This window comes from Tenrec ecaudatus, chromosome 17 (assembly GCF_050624435.1).
Source record: "Tenrec ecaudatus isolate mTenEca1 chromosome 17, mTenEca1.hap1, whole genome shotgun sequence".
NCBI classification, from domain to species: domain Eukaryota; kingdom Metazoa; phylum Chordata; class Mammalia; order Afrosoricida; family Tenrecidae; genus Tenrec; species Tenrec ecaudatus.
In genome coordinates, this window is record NC_134546.1 from 48,463,458 (window position 1) to 48,485,424 (window position 21,967).

At 39.3% G+C, this 21,967-nt stretch overlaps 1 protein-coding gene across 3 annotated transcripts in view; it reads right to left on the minus strand.

Moving 5' to 3' along the window:
* Positions 1–2,981: 2,981 nt before the first annotated feature.
* GABRB3 (gamma-aminobutyric acid type A receptor subunit beta3) overlaps positions 2,982–21,967 on the minus strand; it is a 279,016-nt gene continuing 260,030 nt past the window's right edge. For 2 of the 3 annotated variants that reach the window (XM_075535698.1, XM_075535697.1), the window contains exons 8-9: positions 21,045–21,289; positions 2,982–3,323 (exon numbers count right to left, since the gene is read on the minus strand). In XM_075535698.1, the coding sequence (XP_075391813.1) occupies positions 2,982–3,323; positions 21,045–21,289 (587 nt within the window). Of the gene's footprint in view, positions 3,324–19,104; positions 19,111–21,044; positions 21,290–21,967 lie in introns of all 3 variants that reach the window. The other variant, XM_075535696.1, reaches the window with a different exon arrangement.

Here is a 21,967-nt window from a genome sequence, read left to right on the forward strand (position 1 = left end):
GTGTCTGAAGAGTCTTCTGTACATATGAGCCACTGTGAAGCATTATTTGAAAGACTACCTAGAAATTACCTTTTTATTACTTGCAAAGGTTAAGAACAAATCCCATTATATCCCAAATTAAATCTTACACTCCTTTCTCAAGAGTTCTGGATTTAACAGCCACCTCATCCTGCTGTTAGAGATCTGGTTTCAGAACTCATTGATATGGCTCACTTCCTGACTCAGGAAAATACTGTGGAGCGCTGAAAGACCATTTTTACAGAACAGGGAACCAAACATTCCTGACAGCAGAGTCAGAAATTCTGGTTTGTTTGTTTTTTTAAGTGGAGAAGGTAGAAAATAATTTTACTAAATGTAATTGGCTTGTCAAATGGAGTAAAGCAAACACTTATCAAAGATCTCAAAAAAATTCTTTTTTTGTCTTTTTCTTCACAGAATATATATATATATGTATGCACTTGGTTGTGTGTACATGTATCTGCATGTGTAGTAACAAACATTGTTTGTGGGGTAGCCTTATGTTAACTTCACTGCCGTGTCTACAAAGTTGGGGATCCCAATCTTGGTGCCAAATGCGTATAAAAAGCTCAAAAGCGATTTTGACTGCACCATGCAAATGTGTCTCCAGAAAACTGCGGGAAGTAGAATTTCAGCTCTCTGAGTCCCGTGGGATCTCTACCTTTGATGTTTGGGAACAACTATGCATCAGGAAATATTTTGGGGTCACTTTTTCTCCAAAAAGAATTAATGCCACTATAGTATAAACTGTACACTAGTCCATCTATTCACTACTCTTGTCCAAGTTCATGTGCAGTTTTGAAGACCCCCCCTTCTGCAAATGAAGTGCGCACCTTGAATACCTGGCTGCAGAAAAAAGATAGCTGAAGTTTTAAAAGCTATAAGGGCTTCACAAATGTCTGTTTTCCCCTAACGGGTTTACAATGATAAGGCCACTTACAAGGCTTTTTCCAAATCAGTTTAACTTTGAGATGCCCCCAGTGTGACCCACAACAATTGTCAGAGAAGATCCAAACAATAGCAAATTACTGGTTAGTCTTTAGCCAATAAAGAACCCAGAGAGCAGCTCTTAGAAAGACTTTGAAGAAATATTGGAATGAAGGCAGGGAAAGGGTTTGATTAGCTTGATGGTGGGTCTTGAACTGTTATGGAATCCCACAATTAAGTGATTGTTATCACCACCCAAAACAAACAAATAAAAAAGTGGAATGATACTTCCTGGTGATTGTCCACACCCATAGCATCCTCTAGTGTCCCTGCGTACCTGGGGCAGGTTGTGGCCGCCCTGAGAGTGTCACACAAGGCTCTGTCATTTGTTTTGGGTAGAATAGAGAGGGTGGGGCATATGGGGCATTTGGAGGTAAAATATTAATTTAGCAGTTCTTTTCTTCATATTTTACTTTTTTCCAACCCGAATGCTTAACTGTGATATCTGCTTGCACAACGGGAGTCATTTCAGTTGATGGATGCTGTGATAGAAATATTGTTTACAAAAAATATATCATCTCTTTTTTTTCTTTAGAAAGATCTCATCTAAATAGTAAGTTAAGGTTGCGTCTATGAAACCAGTGCACCTTGTCTTGTTTCTACAAGCTTTAAAAAGTCCAAATATTACGAGGCTGTGGATCAGAGGGAACCAAACATGACTGTATTTGCTGTCAGTGGCTCTCCTTTGCCTCAAGAGCAGGGTCATGGTCATGGGGTGATGCATGGTATGTACTAGTCATGTTCCTGCAGTGTCTTAGTGAATCTAGGCAGAATTGAATGTGCTTATGGCATGTTTCAGATACATAAATAAAGGCATGAGAATGTCTCTTTGTTTTGGATGTTGAATCGTAAAGTGTCTTAGCTCTTCAATTTTAACTCTAGGTAACAGAAAGTAATTCCATCACATAAAGAAAAATATGACATTGCATGCTGCCATGAGAGCAAGCATAAGAAACAAAATCTTGGTAAGTATACATATATATATGCATATTATGCAAATACGTTTTATAGTAACATACAATGTTGTAAGAATGCTTGATAACATAAATATAAGGGGAAGTCATCCTAAATGATTTTACCTTAGAATAGCAATTAACCTGAGACTCCTATGCTGTCCATTAGATATCAGGCCTAAAAATTCAAACAAGAGGGAGAGCGCATTTGCTGTGACTCAAATGGCAACAGAACATTGTCAAAATGTGCTACTGTGTTCTCACAGGACAGGTCAATTGAATCCATTCCAAGTAACCAAGCCAAAAAATCACAGCACATTGAAGTACTTCTAATAAAATGATAGGTTCTCAAAAGATGGATATTCAGACATCAACACGGGTTCTAGCTATGTCCCAGACAGTCGGTGAGCTCAATGTCAGTAACTCACCTTCCCCAATAAATGGTCACAGAAAAACGATGCCTGATGAAAACAATCTCTTTTACTAAAAAAGTCAAAGAAGTCTCCATTTGTTAAACTGAGAGAAGATGTGAAGTGTGTGAATCATTTAAAACTAGTGATGTCACTGTATGAGATTTTAAAGATTGAGAATGTTTTTGAATTTAAAAAATCTAATTTATAATAAGAAATAAACATTTTAGGATATTATGTTTCACATCCTCATTCTCAAAGCATAATATTTAGATGATACTTGTCCCTTTCAATTAAAAAAGGAAAAAAAAACTGACTCTCTTTAATATGCATTCTGTGTTGAATTGTCCATAGCTGCAAAATGTATATATGTATGTGTATTTGTTTTGTATACACATGGACATTTACACCCGTGTGTATAATCATATACACATACATCCTCATATACATATGTATTTTATATATATGCTGAGAAAGTTCACATATATATACAATTGCGTATGTATATATGCATGTGTCTGTGTGTATTTGTGTGTATAGGTATAAAAACTTGACAGGCAGAGTAATATTTCACTCAGTGTTAAATGAAGTCTTTGAAAAATCCAGTAGTCACTCAGTTAACATAGTACAGCCAGTACACTAAGTTGAAAAGAGAGAAAGTAAATGGAAACACGATCCTGGACCATCTGTCTATGGCATTCACATCGGTTAGATCAGGAATTTTTATTTTGAGCTGAGAAGATCTCCTTCGTAGATGAGTCTTCTTGTGTGAGATGCCTCTGTCCCCCATGTGTCGCCCATGGCCTTCCCGCGGCATGCTTTGTTTTCTGTACTGGATTCCTGAGTTGTCAAAGGATATTGCTGAATTTCTGGTGTCACCAATACCTCCTGTTATCTCATTCATTTCATTGTGAACTTCCAGTGACGTTAAAAGAATATTTCCATGAGCATCCACCTAATTAGAAGACAATAAGCATTAGACAACTCGCATGCAATTAAAGCGGATTTTTCATATGTAAACACAGAACAGGCTTGTGTGTTACCATTATATCACATATTTTAAGAAATTATACATCTGTCAAGCTCAGCGCTCTGCTTTATTGAAAAATGTAATTTTGAAGGCTTCACTACAGCTTAGAGAATTTACCTTATAATTTAGAAATTATGTTTTAGGGATGAGATAAATAAGTGGCAATATTGCAAAGTGAAACCACACATTGTGGAGTCCAGTCTTCAAAGAAGAGAAAATCAAAATACGAATGTCTTTAAAGATGTTAACTTAGGTTTTCTAACTCTTTTCTTGAACTGAGCACTGTTCTGACCTCTTGTTCTCTAGAGGTGAATGTATCTTCTTTGCTGACGTAATGAAATAACCAAATTATCCTAGTGAAACCAACAAAGACTTCTTTGACCTTTGTAGGGTAGGTGCCACCTACTCCAGAGAAGCGGTGACATTTGCCTCCTTTGTCAGGGCTACATGGTTATTTTGAAAATATAATATAACTCCTTATGGGTAACGTTGTGAAGAATGGGGAATCTGTAATATGTAATTGCCCTCATGAGGGACTTCTATATAGATCAAGAGATAGTCGTTTGACTTGGTGATACTGCATGGTTTAAAATGAGGAAATATGTGTATCTAGGTTGTATTCTATTCCTACACTGATTAAATTTGTTTTCTCAGCAAATAATCTGAGAAGTTCTCCTATATGAAGAACACAGCATCAAGATTGCAAGAAGACATATAAATATTAATAACCTCTTATGTGCAGATGGCACAATTTTGCTTGATGTTGTCAAGAATCGAGGAGGACTTGGACTTGATGAAAATAAAAGTTTACAGTCTTGAATATATATATATATATATTATAATATATTATAATATATAATATATATATTACACCTCTATTCTCAACTTAAAGAAAAAATCCTCACAACTAGATCAAAAGCCAACATTACTATAAATGGTGAATAAATTGAAGTTGTCAAGGATTTCATTTTACTTGAATCCATAATCAATATACATGGAAGCAACAGTCAGGAGATCAAAGAACATATTGTATTGGGCAAATGAACTGTGAAGGTTCCATCTAAAGAATTTAAAATCAAAACTGTAACTTTGAAGACTAAGTGGTACTTGACTCATTCTTTGGTATTTTCAATTATCATATATGCATGTGAAAACTGGACAATGCATAAAGAAGATAAAAGAACTGATGTATTTAAATGATGGTAATGGAGAAGAATATTGACTGGCAAAAAAGAATGAACAATTTTGTCTTGAAATAAGTATAGCTAAAATGCTCCTTAGAAGCAGGGATGAGGAAAGTTAGTTCATGCATGTACTTGGACATGTTATCAAGAGGGATCAGTCTCCGTAGAAGGTCATCGTGTCTAGTAAAGGAGGTCAGTACAGAAGATACGGCCCTTCAATGAGATGATGGATTGTTCATAGTGCCTGCAAAAATGGACTGCAATAGGAAGCTTGTGAGGGTGGCGCAGGGCATGGCAGTGTTCCATTCTGTGTGGCAGATTCAACACAATGGCTCCTGACAACAAAATAACATAGCTTTTCCCACATTAGAACCCAACTTAAAATTATGATATTTTCTGAACTAAATTCAGCTCCAGTATTTTCATGATGAGCTAATGGCTTATGTAAACCAGGTGCTTATTTGTCAATCTGCCACAGAATGTTCAGTAGAAGGATACTAACATTGTGAGTCCCCAGTGAAGTAATCATTGGCTAGGTTTGTGAAGGTATGAGGACCCGGAGTGGATAGGAGACATCAGGAGCAGCTTTGAACAGGCATCCTCCCCCTCAGAGCAAAGCCTTTCCCCAGTTTTTCTTCTTTCCTTAAGTCTCTACCGAAGAAGTGTTAGTCACCCTCAAGCACCTCTGCAGTCAGTCTCACGGTCTCCTGGAGAATCAGTGTCCTGTCTGCGTGGCATGCCTCTACCTAACTCTTTTGCTGAAAACAGAAAACAAATTAAAAAAAAAAACAACTTAAAAGCCAAGTGCACCAAAGTTTCTTAAAATAGGAGATTAGCAATGCCTGCAGCTGGTTAGTGATGGTCCCTTCACTATTGGCCAGTGGACCGAGCCACTTCTACAGACTCTCCCTCACTTGTACAAGCTGATCCTTCATACTGTGATCCAACACCTACGGCCAAATCTCTTGCTTCTCCAACCTCTGGGGCCCTGCATGGATAGCAGCCTGTGCGGGCAGCTCAGAGCTGACGTCCTCACCACCCCAGGAGAGTCTTTCCTCCTTGTTTTCATTTGGTGGAGGGACAGTTGATCTATAGATTGGTGTCTTCCTCTCTTCTGAATGTTACTGAAGACACATAAACAGATGTGCAGGAGGTGAGCCGAGGAAGGCCCTCCACCTGAGAAAATGTGCAGGCTGAAGAATCCCAGGAGTAGCTGGTCCCTGTACTGAGCTGTAGGTTGGACAGATAACCAAGCTCCAGGTGTGGCACAGATACAAGAAGGTCTGAAAGTGTCCAAACACATTCAGGTTTGGGCAGAAATAAACCCAAAATGAATCTACATGAGATAGCTACATCATGATTCGGAATCACCATTAATGGTCACTCAATCAGGTTTGGGGAGGGAGAGGTGTGTATATGAAGGCCAGCATAATGACCTTCAACGATGCAAAAACTTCACCTCTCAGAGCCTATGAATATTACCTTATATACTACAAGGATTTGCAGATGTGATCAAAGTTATGGATATAAGATAGGTTTATCCAGGTGGTCCCAATAAAATTGCATGAGTTCTTAAAAGCAGAGCACATCCCCTGACTAGAAGCAGGAGTCAGAACAATACAATAGAGGTGAAAGCACACAGTTCTGAAGTATGAGCGGGTTTCCACTGCCTTCGATGGAGGGGGCACAGAGAAAGCCTGAGGAGGATATGCACAGATTCTAATAGCTGAGAGAGGCCCCCAGAGGGTAATCATCTAGGACATAGGGCTCTCAGACCTACAGCTGCAAGGAGTCTATTTGGCCAACAACCCGAATGAACCAGGCAGTAAATGTGGGTCCAGTCACCAGAAATGATCACATCCTGCTGGCATCTTGACTTCTGTCCTGGGAGATGGCAAGCAGAGAACCCAGTGAGGCATTCTTACCCATAGAATAGGAAATAAAGAAGCTTTAAGCTTCTAAGTTTGAGATAATGTGTTGTGGAGCAATCAAAATGAATACGTGCAGGAGGGAACAAAGAACATTTAGGAGAGAAGATGCCCGTTGAGCTATGCCTCAAATGCTGAGTAGAACCTCTTCAGGCAAAAGAAAAGCAAGAAAAACAAAAGAATGAAACAAAGGTCACAAGGTGGCAAGCATAGGATGATACCCCCAAGCAACTGCAGGGGAGAGTCCATCAGGAGGGCAGCCCCACGCTCTCTGGAAATCGGGAAAAGACTAAAAGCTAAGTACGTTTCTTAAAATTGGAGATCAGCAAAGCCTACTGTCTGTTACTGACTCCCCCTCAGGACTGACCAGCAGCCTGAACCACTGCCGTCCATTGGTCCTACCCTGCACAGGGTGACCCTTCCAGGCCCTGGTCCAGTTCACCTCGCTGACTCGCTTGTCTCTCTGGACTCTGAGACCCTGCATGGGCAGCAGAGTGTGTGGGGATGTTGGTGCAGAAATCCTCAGGACCCAAGCAAAGCCTTTCCCACCCACCCTTCCTTCCTTCCTTCCTTCCTTCCTTCCTTCCTTCCTTCCTTCCTTCCTTCCTTCCTTCCTTCCTTCCTTCCTTCTCCATCACCCAACAACCCTTTCCAACAGTGTGGATGAATCCAAACACTAACACTGTCAAATCATCAGGAATCCACACTCAAAATGAGGTTTTATTTTCTATTTTATTTCGCTTTATCTATTTTTGGTTCTTGCTCCCCTTCCTTTCCTCTTACTTCCTTGTCCAGTGTGGCTCTTCTGACATGCAGATATGCTTGTGTTTTCCAGAAAAGGGCACCCACCCAAATCAGTTTCAAAACAAAGCAAGTTTCCTTCTTCTCCCCCCTGAAGGCACTGACCGGAAGACATTCATACTTCCATAGCAACAGACCCACACCCAAGTTACATCCACAGCTTTTTCTCTGCACAGTTACATTTTTTTGTTGTCTCTCCCTTTTTCCACTGTGTGTCACTAAAGGACCCAAGTCTGCTTCAGTTTTACTTTTCTAGCCAGCAAGACCACTATTTAGAATTGAGTAAATAATCTAGAGGTTTTTTAAGGCTGATCCTCCTGTCTCTCTTTAAACATTTTTAAACTAGGTTTATTTATTTTTAGTCTTTATATACATTTAGTTTCCCTTCTATGGGATATAATAGTTACACATAAAACGATATTCCAGAGTTGCACAGCCTATCTCATCGGATCAAATCAGTTACAGCATCCTATTAACCCCACCCACCCCACCATATATGTGGTTTTTACTTTTCCCCACTCGCCCTCCTTCCAGCATTTTCTGTCATTTCTCTTCCCTCACCTTTACCCCACCCTCATCGTTTTTAAAGTCTTACTTTTTGGTAGCAAAACAAATTTTCATTTTCTTTATAATAATGGTGTCGTTTAGTATTTATCTTTATGAGATTGACTAACTTTGCTAAACATAATGTTCTCTAATTTTGTTCTGTCTTGGTGTTTACATACTGGTGAGTTCTTTTGATGATGCATATTAGTGTATTGTAGACTTTGTGTATTCATTTCTCTAAAACTGGGGTTTTGGGTTGTTTCCATATTTTTGCTAATATAGACATTGCTGAAATAAATACGTGTATATATCCTGTTTTGTTTATCTCCTGAGACTATATACCAAGTAGAGAAACTGCAGGACCGTGAGGTATTTGTATTTCCATGTGTTTAAGGAGGTGCAACACCGATTTCCATTGTGGTTGCACAGTTCCACAGACCAACCAGCCATGGATGTGCATTTCAATCTCTCCACATCTTCTCGGTCATTGATTATTTTCTGGTTTTTCAACTTTGCTGAGGGTTGTTGTGAGATGGTATCTCATTGTGGTTTTAATTGATCTCTCTTATTACGAATGAAAAAGAACATTTTTTAACATGATCGTTGGCTGCCTGCATGTCACCTTTAGTAAATTGTCCATTCATGTCTCGTGCCTACTTTTGGAATGGGATATTTGTGCTTTTCATATTAAGGTGTGGAAGTTTTCTATAGATTTTTGAATTTAGTCCTGTAATGTATTATTATTAAATATTTTTCCCAGTTTGTGGTTTCTTTTAACTCTCTTGATGGACATAATGTAGTATTTTTAGAAGGTTCTGGACCTTTATGCTGTCTTCTATAGTATGAATATTTTTCACTATACTTATTAGTGTATTTGAGCCCTGTATTAAGGCCTTGAGCCTGGTCCCTATTTTTTCATCAATTGTCTTTATGCTTCCTTGATTCCTATTTAGGTCTTTCTTCCACCACAAGTTTGCATTTGCGCACAATGGGAGGTGTGGGTCCTGCTTTTCCTTTTGCAGATGGCAACTTAATTTTTCCAATACCACTTACTAAAAAGGCCACTCTACACCATTTAATGTGTGTTAGTCATTTACCAAAAAAGCAGGTACTTGGTTGTATTTCTGGGTTCTCAGTTTCAATCCATTGGTCTTTATGTCTATCAGGATGTTTGATTAACGTGGTTATATAACAGGTTTTAAAGTCTATGTGATTGTTCTGGATTATGTCAACTAGACACTGCTGAATGAAGGGCAAAGGCAGGGCCTAACCTTCAATTAGGTCACAGCTTGATGACACCTCCTTGGTGTCATAAGCCTTTTTGTATAAGAGTGAAAGACATTGGTAGCGTTCCTTTTTCTCTCTGCCCTTTCCCTTTCCAGCTTTCTGCCTGCCTCCAGAGCAGCCCCATGAGGGCTGTATGACTCAGAGCTGTAGGTGCCTGGCCATGTTTCCATTGACTCTGGATCTGCACAAATCTGCATGCACTGGCATGTGATCTTCCAGCATGCTGCTGTATCTTCCTGCGTCATCTGCCTCCAGCTTCCTGAGTCTGAAGAGGGCCTCGTGTAGCATCAGACTTATGGATTTGAGTTGATCTGAGCTGGGATGCCTCTTGATATAAGACTTTTTTTTTACACATATACAAGAGTCTCTGCTTTTGTTTCTCTAGACAACTTAGCCTAACACCAGGTGGTACCAGTGGAGTAGGGTTCTAGAAAAACAAATCATGAAGATGGATATTTGATTTGTCTGACCTCTTCCTTATGGCAATAAGATAAAGTTGGATTTTCCTTAGCCTTTGGATAACCAAGGAGTTAATTTAGGGCCTTCTGATTCACTCAGTTGTTATCTGGAAAGAGCATTGGAAGTGAAACTTTTGATTCTCAGAAGCTGTCTTTGTTTATGCCTACCTGAAATGGTGGAAATTAATGTAATGGATATTAAATCCTAGCTCAGTGGGGGAGAATGCATCCTGGACTTTGCTAAGGCAAAGGCCTTCCTACCTATTCAATGGCTGACAGAAAGCCTGGCCCTTGGTGTATCCTTCGTTAGGCCTATGGCCATATTGCACATAAATGGTATAGTTTAGATAAGGAAGGAATGGATTTGAGTGTTATCAAATGAATTGTGCCCTGGTGGCATGGTGGTTATGCTCTGGGCTACTAACAGCAAGCTCAGCAATTCAAAACCATCAACCAATACACAGGAGAAAGATAGGGCTTTCTACTCCCATGTGTTACAGACGTGTAAATTCACAGGGATAGTTCTACCCTGTCCTACAGGGTAACTATGAGTCAGCATTGACTCAATGACAGTGAGTTTGGGTTTTTGTTTGGAGTGCTTTGAGTGCCAGGACATTTGCATTTGTAAAAAGCATTCAACTAGACCTGTTGGTAGAATGCATGAGGAAAAAGAAAAGGGATTTTGTGGCTTTTTGAATTTTGAGCCTAAGTGGGAAAAGTCTGAGCCCATGATGAGTGGAGGTGGAGAAATTCAGCAATGGAGAGACAAGTTGAGTCTGGCCACTGACATTTGTGGACCTGGTTTACAGGGACTACAGGAGAGATGAGAATGGGCTGGCTGGTCTGAAGTTTAAAGAGTTGTGGATAAAAAGCCTATGGCATGACAGAGCCCAAGGGAATTAGGATAGACACTCCTTGGTAAGGATAGGGTAGGGCTCAACCTATCAATTGTGTTGCAGCTTCAGGACACCTCCTTGGGATCATTAACCTTTTGCATAAGAGTGTGAGACTCTGGGAACTGCTTTCTTTCTGCCCCTTTACTTTCCTGCTTGCAGGGACTCTGCCAGAAGTCCAAGAGGCATTCCCCTCACTGATCTGCAATTTAATATACATTATATTCATTTTCACAACTGCAGGTTGGCATAAACAAAGACGAGTTTTAAGAATTTGGGACATTTCCAAGTTTCCATCAACTTTGGATCCATATTACTGCATCTACTGGCCTTGCATTCCACCGAGCCTTCCTGTATCATCTGCCTACAGCTATGTGAGTCTGAAAGGGTCTCATCTACCATTAGACTTATGACTTTGAATTAGAATTGGTTGGGATGCCTACTTGCTATAAAATTACTTCTTGATGTGAAACTCTTTCTTATGCACATATGAGTGTCACAGGTTTTCCTTTTCACAGCACAGGTTGGAATTGAAAGACCTCCTACTTAATTTTTTTAAAGTATTTTGTTTACCCTGGGTTTCTTTATTTTCCATATAAAGTTTTGTGATTATTGTTTCCAATCCTTTGAAGATTTTTACTGGGATTTGCTTTGGAATTGCATTGAATATATAAAGTGTTTTTGGTAATATTGATATTTTTCACTATATTTAGTCTGCCTATCCAGGAGCAATGGATATGGTTCAATTTTTGAAAGTCTCTTTTTGCTTCTTGTAGAAGTGTTTTATAGTTGTCTTTGTATGTCTTTTGTTTCTCTGGTAAGGTTTACTTCTTGTTATTGTATCTTTTGTATGGTTATTTTTCATTTAAATGGTAGTTTTTAAATTCCCTTTCTGTGTCAACTTCTTTTGGATTAAAGAATCCAACTGATTTCTGTATATTGTTCTTATAGCTTGCTAGGCTGACAAATTTTGTTGGGTCAAGTGTTCTGATTGTGTTGTTGAATAGGAAGGGGAGGGACTAGGGGTACACATGTGACAAGATGGGCAGACCCAAGACTCAAGATGGCAGCCTGACTTTGGTCATCCATGAGTGGGCTCAACCTTGTCTCTGGACTCTCCTTATTAGAAGGGAGTGAGTTCTACTTAGGGTGGGATAGATTATAGATTAGAGTCTGATTGCTGTAGATGGTTGAAAATCCTTAGGGAGAATAACCTCTGACCTGTATATGTTGACCTCCAAGTGCACAGTCATTTACCATGGGAAGCAAGCAACTTCTAAAGTTTGACATATATCTGCATAATTGATCAATCTTTGATCAAAAGTGATCAAAGTGCCACAGTCCTCAAGAGTTTCAGTCAGGCATTGGTAGGCCATTCACAGCCAACCCAAATCTGTCCCATCTAGTTGCAATGTAATTAGCATGTCAGGCCCCTTCAGCTCCAGGACACAGAAGCCCATGGATCTCTCTCTCCCAAGTTTGAACTCAACCCCCTTCCCAATTATGCTTAGGGAGAGGTGTAAAGTAGCAATCGGTGAGAAGAAGGGGAGCATCAGCTCACTTTTAAAGTTCAGAGAACTGGAAATGGGAGCAGCTCTACGGGTGTCCCGTTGGTCAGTACAGAATCCTCATTTATTTTTGCAGGATCCTTTGTACCAATTCTTTCCTCTGAGAAGCTAAGATATAATTAGCATAAGTTTCCATTCCTCAGGGGAGGTCCCAAACTTTACCTGGAGAAAGTTGTCCACTGTTTTGCAGTTTCTTATGAGATGGTTTCACACAGGCTCTGACTACATGGCCATCTTGGATCTCTCCCTGTAAGACAAGTCTTTTCTTGCTTGTCTGTTCTTTCTTCTTCTGTAATGCCTCCATTTTCTCTTTTTCCTTCCTCCTCACTTTTCTTTTCTATTTTCTTCTTTTGAATGGAAAACCTCATTGCTATCAAGTATATGTTAATTCACAGTGACCCTATAGGACAAGTTAAAACTACCTGTGAGTTTCTGATACTGTAACTGTCTGTATACGGGAGTAGAAATCACCAGCATTCTCCCTTGGAGTGGCTTGTGGTTTCTAAATGCAGACCTTGTGGAGTGCAGGCCAATGTAGAACTACACTATTACCAGGGCTCCCTTCTTCTGTTCAATATACATATAAATCCTGTTCTGGTCTGATTATTTCATCACACTTTTTTCCCTTGTCTCCTCCACCCACTATCTCTTTCTTGCCTGCATACCCATTCACTAAATATAATTCTAAGATAACTACTATTTTTTAACCCATCTTAAAATACATTCTCAAATACCGTCCATTATCATCATCATCATCATTATCTTTTATTTCTACACACCTTCCCTGATTACCAGCTATTTTCTTTTCTCTTTATTTCTGAACCATAGGCATTCTGGCTTCTATTGGTTTTCTTCTTCAACACTAGTCAGAGTCAACTGCCCATAAATGACGCTGAAGCCTACACACCGTCAGTTGATAAACCACGATACCATAAAAACAGCAATAAACTGCAGTATACAACCCCCAAATATAGAAAACCTAACAACCCCAAATCACTCCAACCCCAAAGAGTTCTTCAAAAACAAGTCCTGGAATTACCAGAAATAAAATCCAGAAACATGATGCCTAGGGGCCTTCATGAAATGTGGAAAATTATCATGAAAGCAACAGATTGGATTGAAGCTACAGCTCAGGGAGAGAAGCATATCTGGTAGAACATACAGGAAAACAAAGAAGGAAAGGGAGCGTGGAATACATCCTGGTCCACCAAGCCCTGAGGACAATATTCCTTCTCAGAGCAGCTATGGACAGAGAGAACCATAGGACCAGCCCCACCATAAGATAAGACGTCCCTCACTGACCCATATTGCTATAAGGTGGTACAGTGCAGGAATTGTGCCTGATCCCACCACACCTGGGCAAAACACTAAGGGCATGTACAGAACTGCAAGGGAACAAAGCAACGAAGTCCCTGGAGAATACCAAAAATCAACATTGGGGCCAGGGCATGGCACCTCATCAGATTCAACCAGAAAACACTCCTAAGGTCAACAAACAGATATGGAAATATTTATAGACTTTTCATTTTTTGGTTATTTGTTGTTGTTTGGTTTTCTTTTGTTGTTTTATGATGTTCTGCCTTGTTTTGCATTTATTATTGTCGCTGCATGTCCATCTGGATAAATAGATGAGATAAATAATCCGGAGGAGTAAACAATGGGACGAATGGTTCCAGGAGGACTTGCGAGAAGGGAGGCAGTCAAAGGAAGTGGGTGATAACAACCCCAGGGACAAGAGATCAAGTGATCTAAAATTGATGGCAAGGAGGGCATAGGAGGTCTGGTAGGGCTTGATCAAGGTCAATGTAACCGAGAAGAATTACTAAAGCCTGATTGAAGGCCTAACATGATACTGGGACAAGAGGAAAGTAAAAGGAAATAGAGGAAAGAACTATGAGGCAAAGGACATTTATAGAGGTCTAAATATAGGTATGTACATGTGTAAGTATATTTATATATAATGATAGGGAAATATATCTAAGGACATACACTTATATGTTAAGTATCAAGGTAGCAGACAGACATTGGGCCTCCACTCAAGTATTCCCTCAATGTTAGAACAATTTGTTCTTATAACCTGCCATTCCGTAATGCTCGCCTTCATGATACGATTGCTGAAGACAAAATGGGTGCATAGCAAACACGGTGAAGAAAGCTGATGGTGCCCGGCTATCAAAAGATATAGCATCTAGGGTCTTAAAGGCTTGAAGATAAACAAGCAGCCATTTATCAGGGAAGCAACAAAATCCCCCTGGAGGAAGCACACCAGCCTGTGTGATCATGAGGTGTTTATAGGAGCAGCTGTCAGGCATCAAAGACCCAGAAGAAAAAAATCATATCAATATGAATGAGGGGGAGCACACAGTGGAGACCCAAAGCCCATCTGTAGACAACTGGACATCCCCTTACAGAAGGGGCATAAGGAAGAGACAAGCCAGTTAGGGTGCAGTATAGCACCAATGAAACATACAATTTTCCTCTAGTTCTTTAATGCTTCCTCCCCACTACCACTATCATGATCCCAATTCTACCTTACAAATCGGGAAAGACCAGAGCATGTACATGGGTACAGATAAGAGCTAGAAACACAGGGCATCCAGGACAGATAAATCCCTCAGGATCAATAATGAAAGTAGCGATACCAGGAGGGTAAGGGGAAGGTGGGGGAGAAAGGGTTAACGATCACACTGATCTGCATATGTTCCCCCTCCCTGGGGAATGACAACAGAAAAGTGGGTGAAGGGGGGACATTGGTCAGTGTAAGGCATGAAAACAATAATAACAATTTATAAATTATCAAGGGTTTGTAAGGGTGGGGAGGTGTAAACGGGAGGGGGGGAATGATGATCTGATACTCAAGTAAAAAGAAAATGATATGAAAATGGTGATATCAGCAAATGCATAAATGTGCTTGACACAAGGGATGTACGTGTAGATTGTAATAAGAGCTAAAAAACAAAAACTAGAAACCCAACATAAAAAAAAGAGATAGACAGTAAGGTATCATAATTAATGCATTCATTATTAGGCTGAGTAACAGAATGGAAGCATAGGAAAACATAATTAGTAAGCTTGAAGACAATTACTTTGACAAGAGAAGCAACCACCAGCTGAAACATAATGAATTCTAAAGAATGCCCAAGACTGGTGTAGAATACTATCAAGAGAAACAACCTATGTATCATTTGGATGAGAGGGCAAGAAGGAACAAAACAATCTACACAGAAAATAGTAGGAGAAAGCATGGAAGAAAATTCCTCCAACTTCACAAAGGAGGAGAAAATAGTAAAAAAAAACGAAGGAAATGTAAATAAGATAGATTACAAAAAGAAAAGAGTAACATATCATAGTCAAACTCTGAAATTTCAAGGAACAGAGAGAATCCTGAAGGCAACTAGAAAAAAGAACAGTGACCTATAAAGAAAAAACAATACATAAACTAAGACCACTGAGCAGAAACTATGCAGGCAAGAAGATAATGGAGAGCCATATTAAATTTGGAAAGAAAATAAAACCCTGCCAACCACAAATCCAAATCAAACAAAATTATTCTTCAAATATGACGGAAACATAAATATTTCAAGAAAAGGAAAAATGGAAGAAATCTGTAAAAACAAATCCAGTACAACAAAAAAATTAATCAGATCATTTTGGACAGAGAATCAGCATAAGCAGACATACTGGAAAGTAACAAACAGGAAAACACAGCCCAGAAATCTATGCAATGAAAATAGCACTCGAAATAACTCAGAATTATAGAGCAAATGTACCATTCCAGCACACACACACACACACACACACACACACACACACACACTCACAAGCAACACAGGGAAAGTACAGTAATAAATGCAAATACATCAATAGGGTAAGTGAATGTCAATGGGTTACATACACCAGGGGAGAGACACAAGTTAAACTCAAAGAGAAAAATACTGTAAAATTCAAAGATGGAGAAAGATTTACCAAGCCAATGCCAACCACAGAAAGCAAAAATGGCCATATAAATCTTTGATAAAATAGATTTTAAGGCAGAGAATATGAGAGACAAGAATGGATACTACATAATGATTAAAGAAACAAAAGCATAATATGCATATACTCCTTTAATAGAAGATCTTCAAAATATACCAATCAAACACTCACAGAGTTGAAGAGAGAAATAACTCAACAATAATAGTAGGACATTCAATATAGCATTCTCAGGAAAGACAGATCATCTGGAAAAATAAACTGACTAGAGAAACAGAAGAGTTAAACACAATCAGCATGATCTAGACATATACATAGCACCCCACTGACACCAAAGGAATATACCTTATTCTCCAGTGCCCACACAACATATGCCTTGGAATAGACCACATTAGGCCACAGAGCTAGCTTTGATAAATTAAAAATATTGAGATTGTACAATCCATGTTTTAAAGCACAACACTATAAAACTGGAAATCTGCAATATAAGTAACAAGAACATAATGCCAAATACATGGAGAATGAACATAAAAATGACTGAGTAATAGATTAAGTAAAAGAAGAAATTAGGATATTCCTTGAAATAAACGAGAACGATAATACAACATACAAATCTTTTGGGACACCACAAAAGCAGTGCTTAGAGGGCAGTTTATAACAATCAGTATACATATGAAAAAAATAGAGAAATCCAAAATCAACACCTTGCCACAACACCTCCAACAGCTAGTATAAAGTAAACAACAGGAGAAAAGAAATAATAAATATTAAATTGTAAACACATTAACCGGAAAGCAGAAAAGTAATGGTAAAATCAACACGGCAAGAAGTCATTTCCAAGAAAGAATTCACAGACCATTGGCAACTCAACAAAGGAAAAAAAAGAGAAGGTGCAAGTGTCTAGAATTAGAGATTAAAAGGGAGATATCATGACATATTAAAAAAATGAAACCAAACTCATTGTCCTGAAGTTCATGCTGGCTCATTGTGAACCTATAGAATCGGGCAGAACTGACCTGAGTTTCTGAGACTGTAACTCTTTATCAGAGTTGAAAGTCCATCTTTCTCTGATGGAGTGGCTGGTGGCTTTTAGCTGCTGATCTTGCAGTTATCAGCCCAACACGTAACTACTACACCATTAGGGGTCTCACAACATATTCAAACAAAATAAAAGTATAATTAAACACTGCTATGAAAAACTGTGTACCCAGAAGGAATGGAAAACTACCTAGACATACATCATCGACTCAAGTAAATACAGATGGATATAGAATACCTCAACAGATGAGAGAGAGAGAGAGAGAGAGAGAGAGAGAGAGAGAGAGAGAGAGAAAATTATCAAGACATGTTCAAGCAAGAAAAGGTCAGGAATAGGTGGCTTTACAGGGGAATTATAACAAGTATTCAGTGAAGCTCTGTCACCAATTATACACAGACTATCCCAGAATAGAGAAAGGGACACTGTGTTAGTTTGGGTAGTCTAGAGGAAGAAATCCAGTGACACACACACATATATGTGAAAAAATATTTTATAAAGAAGTAATTATATATCAATAAGGCATCCTAGCCCAAGTTCATAAGTCTGATGCTAGTCCATAAGTCCTTCTTCAGACATATGTAGCCACATGGCAGGGATGCAGAATGATGACCCAGGAAGGAGGAAGATAACAGTCCAGTGGATGCAGAGTCACATGGATCCAAATTTGGTGGAAACATGGCAAGGTGCTGACAGCTTTCAGTGTTGGGCAGCCCACATGGGGCAGCCCCCTGAGGTAGTCTGAGTTCCAGTATGCAGGAAGACAAAGTAGCAGAGAGAGGGGCAATTCCCAGACTCACTGCCGTGGAAAAAGTCCAAACTCCCAAGGATGTTTCATCAAGTTACAACTTGGCTGACAGGCATGACTCCACCCCTAGTCAAGAGTGTCAAGTTGATATAATCCCTACCTACACAGAGAGCAAATCTCAAAATAATTTTATGAAGCAAGTATAGCTCTGCTACCCAAATTATGCAAAGGCCACACAAAACTAGAAAACAATGTCTCATAGAATCCAACAATATATCTACAAAATAATAAAAATAAATTGTGATTAATTGGAATTCACAAGGATTCTTGGATGGCTTAGCAGTAGAAAAATAATATACATTGTCACACAAACTAGAAATAAGAAAATTCAAAAGATCATATCAATCGCTTCAGAAAAGGTATTTGACAATTACTAACACTCATTTCTGATAAAAAAACACTCAATAAATAGAAGGGTAATTTCTCATCATAAAGGTCATATATGAAAAACCAATGGTCAACATTATGATCAATGGGAAAAATGAAAAACATTTCCCCTGAGACCAGGAATCAGACAAGGATGCTCCATCAATATTGTCTGGAACACAACTCCCGCTCAGCATTGTACTGGGAGTCTTAGCGAGACTGTTAAACAGCAAAAAGAATCAATGGAATACAATTATGCAAAGGAATGAAACTTTCACTAATTTCAGAGGATATAATTTTATATATAAAGATACAAATAAATGTTAGAAAAAATTAGGGTTTTGGTAAAGTAGCAAGATGCAAGATTAATAAGCAGAAATCAATCAGATTCCTATATGCCAGCGAAGAGAGCACTGAAAAATGTATCAAGAAAGCTATACTACCAAAGATAGACACATAAAAGATAATAAAGAGCATATGAATAAAACTAACCAAAGAAATAAATCTGTATGAAAAAAACTACATAAAACTTATTTCAAGAAATCAGAGACCTTACACAAATTGAAGAATTAACATTATGAAAATGTCAGTACTACCTAAAGATCTATAAACAATATGCAGTGCTGATATAGATCCCAACTTTATACTTTAAAGAAATGGAAAAGATAATAACAAATTTCTTATGGAAAGGAAAGAAGCCTAGAATAAGCAACCCACACCAAACTCTCTGCCATCAAATCCATTTGACTCATAGTGACTGGGAATGGGTAGTAATACCTCTGGATTTCTGGAGCTGTGATTCTTCACAGGAGAAGCAAGGCTCAACTTTCTCCCAAGGATTGGCCTGGTGGTTTTAAACTTCAACCTTGTGGCTAGGACCCCAGTGCATAACCACTATACCACCAGAACAAGCAAAGAATACCTTTAAAAGAACAAAGTGACTACATATTACCCTACCTCCAACATATTACAGCCATAGTAGTGAAAAGAGCCTGGCACGGATACACATACACCACTCGAATATAAACAGTGAGGTAGAGAGTCTACCTAACCCCTCTATAAGTACATCTTAAGAACCCCTTCAACAGAGGTGACCTCACCTCAGTTGTTGCCATTCAGAATCCTGCCCAAACCAACCCAAACCAACAGACACTCCTCTCAGCATTGTGGTAGTTACATGATCTTATGACACCCTGATAAATTAGTTCAGGGGTGAAGTCTAGTCTATTAATCAGGTCATAGCCTGAAATATTTGCTAGGATCCATTCGTTGAGTGGAAGTGGGAGAAATGCAGCAATAGAGAGAGGGGTGAAGTCTGGCCACTGACACTCATGTACCTGGTTCATAGGGACTAGAGGAGACGATGGGAGAGTTGGCTGGTCTGAAACAAGGAGCCCTGGTAGCACAGTGGTTATGCATGGGGTGAACAGTTTTCTCCCTTAGCAAGAAAGATGGCTTTCTACTCTGTAAAGAGTTACAGTCTTGGACACTCCCAAGGACAGTTCTATCCTGTCCTTGAGGGTTGCAATGAGTCAGCATTGACTCTATAGCAGAGTTTTAGGTTCTTTGGGTGGGGGAGGGAGAGTTGCAGGGGAAAGCATTGTTTATATACACATGTACACACATGACTTGGTGACTGCTTCGTGGAAATAATAAAGAGATCTTTGTTTCTTTTATAGCTGTGTGGCCTAAGAATTCCACGCACTCACATCAGGATTCAGGTCTCTTTGGAAATATAACAGTGGGATACTAAGTCCATTGTTCAATTAAAAAAGTAGGAAACTTTTGCCCATGGAAAAGCTTGATTTTATTCACCAATTTTGTGTTTATCAAACTAGACTTTTCTTAATAAAATGAAAGCCATTGCCCTTCTTTCTGTGGCATGCATCATTAGCCTATGTCCCTACTATGTGCCGTCCCTGGGAGTGCAGGCACCTATAGGCTCCTGGGTACAGGCATGGAGTGGCACTAATAGCACAGCAAGGAGCAAAAATTAAAACTATGAGGATGGTAGTTAGCACAGTGTGTAACAGGAGAAAATATGATCAAAGGTGGAAGGAAGAAGAAAATGAAAAAATTACATGGAAACTATAAAGTGACTTCACTGAAATATTACTTATCATTATAGGAAGATATTGATTTCATTAAAAATAAGATGACAGGACATCAAAATAAACAAGTTATCTTGTAATGAGAGGTTGGAGCAGTATGCTGAACGAGACTGGAGTTTGATGGACGTAATCTATTCTCTTCCTTGGAGAGAGAGGGTGTCTAGAGGATTCCTAAAACCGTGTACATCTTCCCCTAGGTAGTTTTTATGGTCATTTTTCACAATGAAACCAGAAAGGCACCAACGCCTGGACCAATCAGGAATTCTTTCTCGCTCACCAAAGGACACACTGAGAGATGGTGTCTCAACCAAGGGATTATGAGAGAAGCTTCAGCCACCCTATGGAAAGCATTAGTGTGCTGGATAATCAAAGGTGTAAGTTTACAGCCAAATGAATATGTAAACATTGAAAAACTGCCTTTGAGCATCATATTTAGGCTCCAGACCCTTGAACCTAATTTATTGTAGTATTCATGAATTCTGTTTTGGTTTTTTTTCCCATGAGAAGCTGGAAAGATTTGGACTCCCCAGGTGTGCTCTAATGTTGGTTTTATAGGCTATTCAGTGACTCGTCGGAGACAGTAGTCCAGGTGATAGTCTCCAAGACTATGCACCTGCTAGTGAACGGTTATGAAAATGACTGCAGCGACAGACTGTGAGATTCTGGAGCGTGTCAATGAGTCACCTACCCGGTTGCTTTCGCTCTTTGAACGGTCGTTCTTTGCCTTGGCTGTCTTCTCGGCAAGCTTCTTCTGCCTCTGCGGACCTCTTCCGAAGAAAATGTAGTTCACAAAAGCATACTCCAAAAGGGCCAAGAATACAAAGACGAAGCAGCCCATGAGGTACATGTCAATGGCTTTGACATAGGGAATTTTGGGCAACGTCTCTCGAAGGTGTGTGTTGATGGTCGTCATTGTCAATACGGTTGTGATTCCTGGAAGAGAATTAGAGAGTGAGTGGTAGCGGCCTCACTGCATTGGTTTTCCTTCTGCAGTGTCTCGCAATGCCCAAGGTGCTGGGAGAGCGATGCTTTGACCATTTGTGGGTGATGGAAAAGTATTAGAATGCACAACACCTTGTTTGGTCAGCGCCTCACGCCTGTGAATAGAAAACAGCACCTTTGCTCTGGAAATCACCCCCAAAGGTGCTGGTGTTACCAAGAGTGGGAACGGAATTTTAATGAGAGATGTCTAGAGAAGAAAAGATGGATCTGTTCTTCTCATGCAAGTAGAGGAAATAAAAAGAAGTTCAGGATTTAATAGAAAACACGAGCATCTGAAAGAGGGACCGTCCAGTCCCAAGAATGAGTGGGGTGGTCTGCATGTGGAAATGTGGGGTTACTAACATGATCATTTGAAGCACAGAGAACAAAGCAATGCTTTCTGAAATTAATATTCAGGATGTGATCCAGTCCTGAGGGCAAAAAGAAAAGAAAAGATGAATGATGCTTCTGAAGGCAGATTATCTCACAGAACAGATTTTCCTCTGCACCTAAGAAATAGCATAATGCATAAAAACTGCTCAGGAGATAGCTACTGAAGTCAACTTAATTACAGTATTCAAAGCATAGCATGATGGGGCAAATAACCAGCTCTTTCTTACCATTATGTTG